The sequence below is a fragment of the Glycine soja genome, chromosome 8, assembly GCF_004193775.1.
Source record: "Glycine soja cultivar W05 chromosome 8, ASM419377v2, whole genome shotgun sequence".
NCBI classification, from domain to species: domain Eukaryota; kingdom Viridiplantae; phylum Streptophyta; class Magnoliopsida; order Fabales; family Fabaceae; genus Glycine; species Glycine soja.
In genome coordinates, this window is record NC_041009.1 from 4,765,228 (window position 1) to 4,775,774 (window position 10,547).

Here is a 10,547-nt window from a genome sequence, read left to right on the forward strand (position 1 = left end):
CTTTGGTATTACTAAACAAAATCTAAAAGTTACAGGTAAGGTTATTAAGATGGGCCAGACTGGCCCAAGTTACATTTAACAATTACAGTTGAGATAAAATTGAATTAGATTAATTTAATTATGAATTGAATTTTTTTTAATCTACTCCGTTTTATTGGTAGTAGTAAAAAATTTGTTACACTTACTAACTTTTCTTTCATTTTTATTTTTGAAACAAAAAATGAGATGATTTTATCATAAAATGGCTCCGAAATGGAAGTTTGACAATTTCAAAATCGACAACAATTTTGTGGCTGATAGTCACTTGTGTTCTTGAGCTGTCTAGCTTTGAGGGTGATTTCCCTAGCTTCCAATATCCTGAAAAAAAAAGTCATTTTATGATATTATTACTGTACACAAATGACTACTTTGCTCCCTGAGAATGTAAACCGATAATAATTTAGTCTTTGAAGAACAAAAATTTCAATTTAGTATTCAAATGGATAAAAAATGTGATAATTATGTTATGTTGAATAATTTAATGTCATTTCATCTTGAATTTTATAACTTAATTAATGTTAAATTAGTTTTTAAACTCTACATTTTAAGGTTAAATTAATTTTTGAATATTATATGTTAATCGCAAAATAATCCATGAAAACTTAAGTCCAAGACAACTTAATTTTCACACTTTTTATATATTTAAAGATTAAATCAAATTTTTTGTTTATTTATAAACTAAATTGAAATTGTTGTATATATACTTTAAATAACAAAAGTGACCATATACTCTTATATTATCTTTATATTAAACACTTGATATAAAAATGTATTTTCATAACCAGATTAGAAAGTATGAGTCTAATCTATGAGAAAATAGAGTATAAGTGAAGGAATAACTCCTCCTCTTCTTGTACCATTATAGAAGAAGATTATAGTAAAATATGCACTTTCTCTATAATGAAAAAAAATTCATCTACTTTAATTTCGTATTTTGTCTTAAATTCTTTAACTCCCTGATACTCAATTAAAAAATTGATGTTATATTCACATAATCAAAATTCTCTATTATATGCTTAAAAGATTCAAATTACGTACTGATCACTTATACTACACCTTGTAGATAGATTTATTAAAATAATTACTCATAAGCATTAAAGGTGCTAAGGTAGAGTCGGTAATATTATTTTTCGTGTGTACAATGATTACATTAATATTCCAACTTACAACTTCATACAATTATCCTATTACCGAGCAAAGTAGAAAAAAAAAAGTAAAACCAAAGTATAAATTACATTAAACAAAAAATGATTATTGTACAATTTTAAAATATTCTTTTTTGCAATAAATAAAACAAATTGATGCCAGGCATACAATGATATATAATATTAATTAAAATATATTACTATCATAATTAGCAAATTCATTGTCAGGAACAAAGTAAAAGACATTAAATTAGTCCCATATATCCGCTAATTAGTTCTGCCATATATTTTCTACCAGAACCAGCATCAAATAATCTATAATCTAATGTCAAATGTCGGTGAGTTCAGTATTCGTTCCTACTCTCACCAACCAGAAAATAACTAACATTTTGGGGTTATATATTAATCTTGTAGCACCCAGTTAATTAACCTATAGATAAGTTATATATTTTTCTCTTCCAGTGGTCATTAATCATTTGCAAGCGCACATCATTCTGCAACGTGCCTGGCCCATGATTTCTCTGCCCATCTTTTGAAGGGTCACTTTGTTTGTTTCTTTTCTCACACTTTTCCTTCTTTTAATCCTTTGTTTTCTTCAGCTTTTTATTTTTTCTCTTCATCAAACTGTGGCTTCACATTTGCTTCATCATCCTTTTACACATGCAAATAGTTAATAATACGTCATCAATTTTTCTCCACTGGTCGAGTCTCTTTGGCTTTATTATCCCAATTCTATCTACCGTAAGAGTGCGCCTGATCTGAATGTAGGCGTCCACAATTCAGCACTAGTGGCTTCTGTTGCCACTGGAAATGTGCTTGAAATCGGTACCAGACACAGCCCTTTGCTTTTCAAATCTTGTTGTGGTCCTTCTGAGTCTTTCAGATCATCACAGCCCTTTGAACAAAGTTGTATAAATGTTTCAGAACTACTCAACCTTAATAGAAATCACTACAAAAAGAAATTTATAATCTATGTACTAAAGATAAAGAAAATATTAGTAATTAATTACTCTCTAGTATTATCTATATATGTTAGTATATATATTTTTACCTGATAAAAATTAAAGTAGTTGTTATAAATTTAAAACAATTAAGACATTAAATTTAGTGTGCCATTCAATCTCAGTAATACACAATAAGCTAGAGCTACGTGCATAAAAAAAAAAAGTGATCCAAATGTAAGAAAATTCTCACTAAAACTAACTAATACAATTTCTTAATGAAAATTAATTAAGACTAATAAATATTTCAGGTCAATAACATAACAAACAAATAAAAAATTATGTCACCATTTCAATCCTAATCATATATGATAATTTCATTAATTTTTATGATAATTACTTTTAAATTCATTCTAAAGATCACTTCTAATTGATTTACAATTTAACTACACTAATAATGAATAACAATTAAGATCTCTCTCTCATATATATAGCATCATATTCTTACTCTAATTTCATAGCCTATACTAATAATTTAATTATTATTGAAGAAAATTATATCGATATGGAAGCATTTTGGAGTACCTGCTGATGTTGAATGGGAGCTCCATTTTTCATATATGAAGTACTCAAAACCTATAATTCAAGATGTCAAGGTAAAATTTATATACGGTACGATCAATACTTAGGGTTTTATTCAAAACAATGTTGGATCATGGAAACATACATTGACTTGATCATGAAGGAACTTAATGTATTCGATGGCTTCGTGAAGAACGGATGCTGTGTCGGTCTGTTAATTAAGATCAACAAGAATAAAAAATCTGAGTGAGTTTTTACCTTTTTACCTTGTCTAAGAAAGTAAAGGTTTCAATTCTATCACAGTCTTAGCTGCTGTGTAAATAAAAAAGAAAAGTGAAAGAGACATCCGAAAAATTTCACCTTTCCGAAAGGTGAAACCAATTGCTGAAGAGCAGTGACCCGGTCCCCTAGCTTCTCTTTCCGAACCTGTCCATACATGTCAAGTTGATTAAAATCTAAAGTGTGATTATTATAAAGGTTGAACAATGTTACGGTTGCATAGTGAAAAAGGTTTGAATTGAAGTAAAAAAAAATACATACGTATAAGCGTATAACAGTACAATACCTTAAAAGTTGGCAATGGAGATGAAGTTTCAATTCTTGGCCTCTTTAATGCTGGTTCACAAACATTTTTCTTAGTCATCATTGATGCCGACACTAGAGTTTTTTCACTATTGAACTGCACATTGATATATATCAATTATATATATAGTTCCCCATATAGAAAACCCTAGTTATATGGATATATATTTTAGTGAACTGGAGTTATAAGATTATCTTGTTGGTTGAAGAAAGATGAGAGAAAAAGATAATGAATTCAATTAATCCATCTTATTTACTAATAAAAATTAACAATTAATAATTAATATTGGTCTTTAAAAAAAAAAAATTTGAAAATTTATATTAACTCAATCAAACATGTATTTACACTAAAGAAAAAAAAGTCAAACATGTACCTTGTTTAATAGAGTACTTGGGCAATTGGGTTTCTCTCCATCGAAGGTTGGCCTATGATATTGTGATTGTGATGAAGCAAACGTACCAACTCTTATGTCGTGAAGTGCCTCGGCGGAAGCATTCCAGAAAGGAGTGTTGTTAGAAAAGTGAAGTCCAATATTAGGGTGTTGTTGCTTTGCATTTGTTGTGGTCGTGGGCTTCAAAAAAGTGGAGACTTTAGACCATGGTTGTGGTAGTTCGGTGCAGGGTGTCCCATAACATGCTTTTGATGAATAGAACATGGGACGGTTGGTGAAAAGTGAGTTATGCTGTGGATGAGGATTATAATTAGGGTCATATAGGCTTTGCAACGTTGAAGGGTTACCATATGATGAGGCTGATCCAATTGGGAATCCACGGTTTGATGATAACCCAGTAGTGGTTAAAGAACTTAGACTATGGTGATCTAATGAAAATTCTTGTTTGCTCAATAATAATGGCTTGAAATTATTATAATCAATTTGTTGGTTTCCACCGCCAGAGGAGAAGCTCTTTGGGATCCAATCCCTATGGATTTGTGAATTAGAAGAATCCATTCCCGTTTCTTCCTGAATCAAGGAGTGGAAATTGCTCTCTGGCCTTCCATTACATCGACTATAGGATAAAAAAGAGAGAGAGAGACAAAATATATATGGTCATGGTTTGGAGAATCCAATAGGGAAAGAACTAGTTAAAAGAGCTATAGTATACGCCATATATGCTTTGATAAGATCAAGTTCTCTTTTTTCAAATGAAATCAATGAGAAAAAGTTAAGGAAAAAAAATAAATCTTTTTGAACCCTAGTGGAATTGCTGGACCATACACTATAAACCTTCGACTCACATGTAATTTAATTTAAATAGAAATTGAAATTTCTCTCACAAGAAAATATGTTAGCAACAAAGACACATAGTAAAATATATATCATATATATTTATATTTGTGATGCCTTACAATAACAGAGGCTGATTCCAATTCTCTGAAGATGATGTTGAAGATGTGAGGCCAAAACCCATCATCTGTAAGGTGGAATCGATCAGCATGCCACCACTTCCACTGGCTGCTGATTCACTCTTATTATGTGGCTTCTGTACATCAACGAAACCCAGGTAAGTAGTGTCAGAAACCAGATTGTTGCCATTAGTGTCTTCAGCACAACATTTTGTTGCCTTCAAATCCGTGTCACTAGTTCCCCTAGTGCTATAGTTTCCTGCATCATTATTATTAGCTGCCACAGAACAAGGAGAAGAAGATATAGATGATGATGATGAACTCAGAGGGAACAACACACTACTTCTTGTTGAATCAATAGTAGTACTACTCCACCAGTTTTCACCACAAATCCTAGCTTGAAACTCCTCAGCCATGAGACAACCCTTTTTTTATTCTTCTCAAATATTACTGATTTGTACGTTTTTGTATATATCTTTGAGCTTTGCTAACTTCTTGAGGTACGTGCTCTATAGAAAGAAAAAAAATGGTATGACACAAATATAGGCTTATTTGCAAAACCAAAGGGTTTTTATATATGAAACGGTTAGAATGGTACGGACAGTGGAGATTACCGGAATCCAGTTGACATTACAACGGGATGATTGGACAAATGAGAGAGAATTTAATTTGAATCATATTCTAATTCTTCTTTTTCTTTTAAAAAAATTATAATATATATAGATGGCTGTAAATTTATTTCTTTGATAATTGGTTTCGTTTGTTTTGTTTACTTTTTGTATTTGTTTTATAAGCAAAAAGTATATATTATATTGCTAAGCTCATCATAATATGTACTACTATATGCCAAGCTAGATATTGTTTTCTTTTTGTACTGGATTTATATAAATTATACGTGTCTTGTGGAAAATGTGTTCCTTATGTATGAAGCGATGTGGTATAATGATATTCATGTTGTGAAGATTTGATCGATCTGCAGTCCAGCCATGTCATGATTTGTACGTAAAGGGTTGAAACCCTGTATTAATTTATTTATTTTTGCACCTAATCATTTTTTTAATGAGAGGAGTAACTCTTTTTTACATTATCTTTAAGAAAAGTTCCTAAAACTGAGTGTCCCCTCATCTAAACTCTAAATGAAAAATAAATTTATGAAAAAATAGCTAAAAATTAATGAAGCTAATTATATAATTAAGAAAATGATTTATTTTCATTTTCCTCTTGGTGACATTTAATTTCGTCATGGAGTCCATTTTAAGATACATTCTTTAAGAAAATAAATTACTGTATTATCTTCTTCTTTTTTTAAAAAAAAAGCCGAAAAAGAATCTCCTATACACTTACCTTTAAAGTACCCCGTTTCTTTTTCCCCCACAAATTGCTGACATGATAGACAATTATTATAATCCAAAAATCTGTACCCTGAGATAAAATTGAGGACCATTTTCATGGTAAGGTTATCATTGCAGACGACGTAGTACCAGTACTAGTAGTACAACTAGCTGGGCCAATAACCTAGTTGGTAATGTACTAAATGTTTCCATTTTTCCAAATACGAATTAGTTGGCCAAAGCATTGTGGGGACGCGTGTAAACATCACGTGGGTTAGTGAAACTAAAACTAAAACTGAAATATTTAACAAAGCTACTTGACCTCACACAACTACCAAATTACCAGGAACCAAATTCAAGTGTCAACGACCTTAATTATATTTTTTTTTTTCAGATCACATATTTTTTTAGTGAAGATAATCTTTGTTTGAATGTAAAAATACCATATTATGGATGATAAAATTTTTCTTCTAAATATTTTATATTGAACAGATCGATAATATTATACCAATTGATAAATAAATATGAAGGTGAACAACCTTAATTGTTGAAAATATTTTTCTTGGGTAGGCAAGAGTATCAAAACTCAGGAGTCAAGAGTAATATTAATGACATAATTTTTAAAGAATTCATTTAAAATTGTCAAACAAGAATAAATTAAAGTAAAAAGATAAAAATAATAATTAACAGCTAGCAATTGACTGTAATGAAAGTGGACTATATTACCCCCAATATATTTCAGAAGTACCCATTCACCCATTTGGAAATGAAATTTAAAATAACTTTCTATTATATGCTTTTTTTTATCAATATTATTTTTAAAAAACAACACTTCTTTGATTTTTATTCATGTTTCTCCTACTTGTTCTAATTAATTAATTTATTTTTAATTAATATTTTCATCGAAGCTTCTCAAAATGTTCTTATATTATCATACCAAATTATGTAATTTTCTGTCACTTTTTATTGAATTAATAGAATTATAGATTATGCCAGGCCGGCTATAGAATACTCTTTACGTACAAACCATTAGATTTACTTTCACTGTTAATATCTGCAAAGACTAGAGGTGTTGTTTTGGGTTACGCTGCAATATGGTTGTTGTGGTTACCTTATATTCTCTTCATATGTAAAATATTTGGTAACCAAGAACAACTATGTAGATGCTATATCATTTTCTGGGTGTAAGCTATTATGGTACTGCTGGTACCAATTATTGATAAATAAGTATATTTGCTGATAAAAAAAATCTGCAAAGACTAGAGGTCAGCCATTAAACTCACAACGTATACCTGCAAAGTTCGTTTAAGTAACTTACCCTATCTGAGCAAGTAGAGGATAAATACTACTAAAGGAAATACAAATATATAACAGTACTTTTGAGTTAAGTGGCTTCAACGCAATCATAGATTAAACGAACTAGTTGTCAGATCATAATATGCTTAAAGTCAAAACATTTTAAGATAAATTATTGTCATATAAACGTCAAATATCAAATTCTTCATTCCAAATGCTACATTCCAATTGCTGTACCATAGAAGGTTGAACTGCTCCTTCCTATAAATTTATAATAATCAGGCAGTCTTATTAATGTTTAGAAAAAGAAAGAAAGCATGATAATCATTGTGTATATATAAAACTAAAAAAAATATACATAGGATAAAATTGACACAGAATTTTGAGTTCAGAGGAAGAAAGGGACTAGCATAAATAACCAATCTGATATATTATAAATACTAATGGTTTCAACATGTTGCGGCAATAGATAAACTGTTTTGACGTTAATAAAACAAGGTTTGCTGTGTTTCCTTTTGTTTGCCATTGCTTCTTCTTTCTTAATTATTATCTTAATGTCTCCTATAGTATAAATAATCATGATTTTAAATAATTACAAAACATTATTTAAAATCATGATTTTACCATTATCACAACTTTTGTTGTTATATCATATTAGTAGTACTGCTATTATTATGCGACGCTAGTATTACTATTATGCTGCTTGTTATTATTCCATTGTCTTAAGTCTATTGTCACTATTATTATTGTGATCACCCCTCTCAAGTGATTTGTAAAATTTAGTTCTAATAAGCTTTGATATTAAAAATTGGAATTAAAATTTGAAAATTAAAATAAAAAATTATAAAATTAAAAGCAACTTTTGATTTTTTTTATAAATTTAAAATTTAAAACTAATAATTATACCAAAGAAAGCATTAATTTATAGGTATAAATTTATTAATCTGATGATGTGACTTTGCACCTACTATTGAGATACAATGACAAATATCTCTCCGTTGAATTTGACTTCGAACTTGACTAGAACAACTTAAATAAACTAGATCGACATTAGAGGTCAACATTGAAAATCGTTTCCATATTTTCAATTCATGCAAAAACTATAAAAAAAATTAAGAAAATAACCCAATAGGGTTTGGACTTTGGATAGTTTGTATAAAATCCTAATTTTAAACTTCATACTGTCATTGCAAATTGTTTTAGAAAAACATTAAGAATATTTATGATTGAATATGAGAGTTTGTTTAAGATAGAAAACAAAAAAAGAAAGGGAAATTTGTGGTGATGACCTAATTAAGCGGCAATTGTTTTAATTTATGAAACACTATATATTATTTCTATATTATGGAGTAGACTTGTGCACGTTTGATCCTATCAAAAAAATAATTTAATTCATACTTCATGCTTATCCACAGTACACTTCAACCACCATATAAGCAGTAATTGATTTATTTTCAATCTTATAATGTTTGGACTTTGGAATCGGTCGTTCATCTACTGAGCTCTTCTCGATGTAATTGGGTGAACGGCATAAATCTTAGGGTACGTAAGTGACTTAATGTTTGAACTGCATAAATGGCATTGCATGCATGTTATCTAAACCAAGCACCCCGAATTTTAACGGCGGGATTGAAACTAACATAAAAAACAGAGATAGTGTTTTTCTTCCCATGCTTCAGATAGTCGAATAAAAAAAGAATATTAACATCGTTAAAATTAAGTTATGAGAAAAAACGTTATACACTGAGAGTTTAAATTCTTTTACATTATAATTCAATCACAATTTATTATATATAATAAATTTATTAATTTTTATGATATTATTTTAAAAGTTATATTAATAATAAATTATGATTGGATAACAGTGTAAAAATGTTTTCCATTATCAGTGCATTATTATTAAATTCTTAAGTTATTTTTAGTATTTTACCCTGATTTAGGGGCATCCTTCTTTCCTCATTTTTTTTTTATTTTTAACACTTAGGCTATATTTGGAAAAATTTGTTGAAAAACTAGCTTATTAATATGTGTTTGGATTAGTTATGAAATTTTTATTTTAAAAATTGATTATAAAAAATGATTTGAAAAAAATATATTTTTGTAATAATTCCTAAATGATTTTATATATAATACGAAGTGTTTTGTTTGAATTACAAAAAAACACTTTCATGCATTAATTAATTTGCCCAAATGAATATTAAATGACTAAGTTATTTCATTTACAATTATTGAGAGCTAAAAATATTTATCTCCCGATTAAAAAAATCTGAAATAAGCATTAGTCAATAAATAGAATGTTTTAAATTCAGCTTACTAAAAGAAAAATACGTTATACTATCTTATTTCGTGTAATAAATTTTTCTTTATTTATCCATACATATTGTAAAAAACATTGTTAAAAAAATATTTTAAAAATAAATACGCTAAACTGAAATTTCTAATAAAATCAATAAATTATCATTTTCCCGATAAAATAAAAATTAAACACTTAACACATTCTTGTACGCTGGGAAAAAAATGAGCAAGCTTCTCCTCATTTTAGCATTATTTACTTTCGGCCGAATAGCAACCCCAATAAATTGGCTCCGATAGCCCATAGAAACTATACAACCCAATGCAATTGCTCTGGCCTCTAGCAATTCGCTATTTGCACTCCTCCTAATTATATATATCCCGTAATTTCTATCACTATTCATTATTTTATTTTATATTTAATTACATGTTTTAATATATCAAGAGAGAGAATGATAATTTATTAAATTAAAAATATTTTTAGTGATGTTATGTTAAATAGACTAAATAATATTACATTTTTTCATCATAAGAGATGAAGGATAATATAATATTTGTATCTTTCAAAGATAAAACAAGTGTAATTTATTTTGTTTTACTATAAGAAGATATAGTAATGTACTACTCGCATTTTTTTAAGGAGAAAATTATATATATATATATATATATATATATATATTGTTAAAAATTAAAGTAAAATTATATATTTAAACGTAAGAAAGAACAACAATATAACAGTCACAACTATGTAAGAACCGTTCCTCCAAAAAAAAAATTGTAAGAACGGAAGTGTAATTTAAAATATAAAGAAAATGTCTATTTCGGCCCTGCAGGCGAGTCACATCACATGCGCGTTAAATTCAATCTTTAAAAAACCTTAAAACCTTGATACCCCCAAAAGCAGTGTCGTGAATCATCACATTCTCCCACCACAACGATGTTGTCTCTGACACCCAAATCTTCTGTTGTTCCAACACACCTTCTTCTTCTTCTT

The 10,547-nt window shown here is 28.7% G+C and overlaps 1 protein-coding gene across 1 annotated transcript; it reads right to left on the reverse strand.

The window, feature by feature from the left end:
• Nucleotides 1-1,362: 1,362 nt before the first annotated feature.
• LOC114424281 (transcription factor bHLH112-like) lies at nucleotides 1,363-5,204 on the reverse strand. Its single transcript, XM_028391116.1, has 7 exons — nucleotides 4,638-5,204; nucleotides 3,664-4,297; nucleotides 3,273-3,386; nucleotides 3,068-3,133; nucleotides 2,853-2,918; nucleotides 2,711-2,761; nucleotides 1,363-2,079 (listed from the first exon to the last, which is right to left on the reverse strand). Exons 1-7 carry the CDS (start codon nucleotides 5,048-5,050, stop codon nucleotides 1,921-1,923), a joined length of 1,503 nt encoding a protein of 500 aa, XP_028246917.1. The 5' UTR covers nucleotides 5,051-5,204; the 3' UTR covers nucleotides 1,363-1,920.
• Between the last annotated feature and the right edge of the window lie 5,343 nt (nucleotides 5,205-10,547).